Source organism: Lathyrus oleraceus, chromosome 3 (genome assembly GCF_024323335.1).
Source record: "Lathyrus oleraceus cultivar Zhongwan6 chromosome 3, CAAS_Psat_ZW6_1.0, whole genome shotgun sequence".
Classification (NCBI taxonomy): Eukaryota; Viridiplantae; Streptophyta; class Magnoliopsida; order Fabales; family Fabaceae; genus Lathyrus; species Lathyrus oleraceus.
This window is the reverse complement of record NC_066581.1, coordinates 231,432,821-231,435,183: the sequence shown is the minus strand read 5'-3', so window position 1 is coordinate 231,435,183 and position 2,363 is coordinate 231,432,821. Positions and strand designations below refer to the sequence as shown.

The 2,363-nt window shown below is 39.0% G+C and overlaps 1 protein-coding gene across 1 annotated transcript; it reads right to left on the bottom strand.

Moving 5' to 3' along the window:
* Positions 1-860: 860 nt before the first annotated feature.
* On the bottom strand, positions 861-2,031 carry LOC127126500 (calmodulin-binding protein 25). Its single transcript, XM_051055432.1, has one exon. It carries the CDS (start codon positions 1,897-1,899, stop codon positions 1,162-1,164), a length of 738 nt encoding a protein of 245 aa, XP_050911389.1. The 5' UTR covers positions 1,900-2,031; the 3' UTR covers positions 861-1,161.
* Positions 2,032-2,363: the final 332 nt, after the last annotated feature.

Below are 2,363 nucleotides of genomic sequence, written 5' to 3'. Positions count from 1 at the left end.
AGAAACCTACATGCTTTAGATATTTAAAGTTATAGATTAATTTTAATATATACTAGTATTGAATTAAATATAATACCCATGTATGGAAGACTTGGTCGTTTTTATACTTTCTATGCAGAGCATAATCGCATATTATTAAAGATCAACATGTATTAGTACTATAGATAAATAAATAAATATATAATCTATTAACCAGTTCTCACATGGTCACATGGGTATGTTTGTAGAAGAAAATCTCAAATAGTCAAATACACTACAGTGACTTGACGCCGAGATTCTTTATTTCATGCCCTTTAGTTTGTAGAGTATGGAAGAAGAAAAGAAATTAGTGAGAATGTGCAAGGTCACTTACAAAGTGACCACAAATGAGTTAGATTATTCTTTTTATTTAGAAACTCTAGTTATTTAAATTAATTTTGACTAAAGATTTTAGTGACATCAAAGCTACAGATGAACACTATCCTCCTTCCTATAATACTGACGTGTTTTTTAGTTTTAATGTATTTCAAGCATTCTTGGAATGGAAGTTAATACATCTATTTATATTAAAGTGTTATGGACCCCCACAACTCCAGAGCATAGAATGATACAATGCCAAACTTAAATGCAGCTGAAAACTGAAATCACAACAAAATACCATTAATACCACCACCCAAAATAACGCAAACCCACAGAAATAGACTTCAAACTTACACACCAAGCCACCCCTTCACCACCAAAGACCAAGTCTTCCCTCTTTCTTAGACCAATTTCTAATTCGACTAGTAATTAAACCCAACAAATTTCAAAAGTTATCCATTAAGGTTAATAATTTTTGTAAATCATCTATAAGAAAAATTAATTAACCAAACTCAATATGATTAGATGATAACAACACACTTGGGAATGCATTAATTAGTTTAATTGAACTAAACAAAGATACAACATTGTTTTTAGTACTTGATACTAATAGTAATGATAAAACAACTATGTAATACGAATTACATAGAAAAAGGAAATGCTACATCCATTTCCATATCCATTCCCTTCCCTTTTCCCTAATTTACAATCATATCCTAGCTATAGCTACTAACCCCAATATCCAATCCCAAACCCACGATGGGGGCAAAAAGGGAAAAAGTGAAAAGGAAAAATTGAGGGACAATCTCGTCGTTTCATCTCTTACATAACTTTCCACGACGATTCCAAAGTGGGAAAGCAGCTTGAGAAAGTTTCAAAATCTAAACCCGCAGAAACGAAACCAGCATCGTCATCCAATCCTCCAATGGGCTGCCCAAATGAAAGTGGGCCCATCCCAGAGTTCTCAGGCCCATCCGAGTTACCACCAACCATTGTTTGATTCGGTTGGTGGTGTTGTTGTTGACGGTTATGGACGTGGTCAAGTAAAAAAGCTGACGTGTCAAGCGTCGGCAAACAACTTCCACCCTCCGTAGAAAACCTTCCTCCTCCGGTGACTCCCACCATTCGAAGCGGCTCCGGCTTCACAATCGGTGCCATTGAAATATTCGAACCCGCACCGAATCTCGCTCCGGTAACCTGCTGCACCATCTCCCGAAAATTGGCAGGGTCGGCGGTGATGAACGTCGTCAGTGACCTCTTCGAGGCACGCGACTTTCTCTTCGAGATCTTCCCGGCTGCAACTCGCTGACGCTTCGGAGCGGAGTCCTGGTCGGAGCCGGAGAGGCTGGAAACCGTTGGTGTGGCGGTAACGGCTGAGTCAGTTTTAACAAGGTTTAAAAAAGGAGAGAAAGCGTCTTCCGGTGAAGTGGAGAGTGTTTTTTGAAGAGCCTTGGTGAGGGTATCGGTGTCGCGAGCTATGTATTCGGCGAGCCACGTGTCAGCCACCGCAGGGCGAAACATCCACGGTTCAATGCCGGATAAATTATCAGAAGATGCCATAGCAAGTGAAATTGAGAATTGAAAACGGTGCGTTTAAGAGAGTGTGAGTTGAGTTTGCTATAGTAGTGTGTGTTGTGTTGTGTTAGGGAAATAAAGAGAGAGGTGAAATGGGAAGAAAAAGGAAGGGGACAAAGGGTGATAAATAGGGCGGTGGAGGGTATTTTGGAGAGAGAGAAAAAGAGGAGAGAGAAAGAAAGCGCGTTATTCGGGGGTCGAGGAGACACGCGTCATTTTGTCCGTACTTGTGAGTGAGGTAAGCTTGATGTTGATGCTGAGCTTGGCGGACTCCCATCTTTAATTTAACCCATCCATGGTTTTATCAAAAATCAAATCAAATCAAACAAGTGTAACGGTATTTTTTATTTTCCTTTGTTTTTGTTTCCTGTATTAATTAATCATAATATGCATATGTTCAAATATACTAAAATATCTACTTATTACTTATGATAGGAAATAAATGGGGT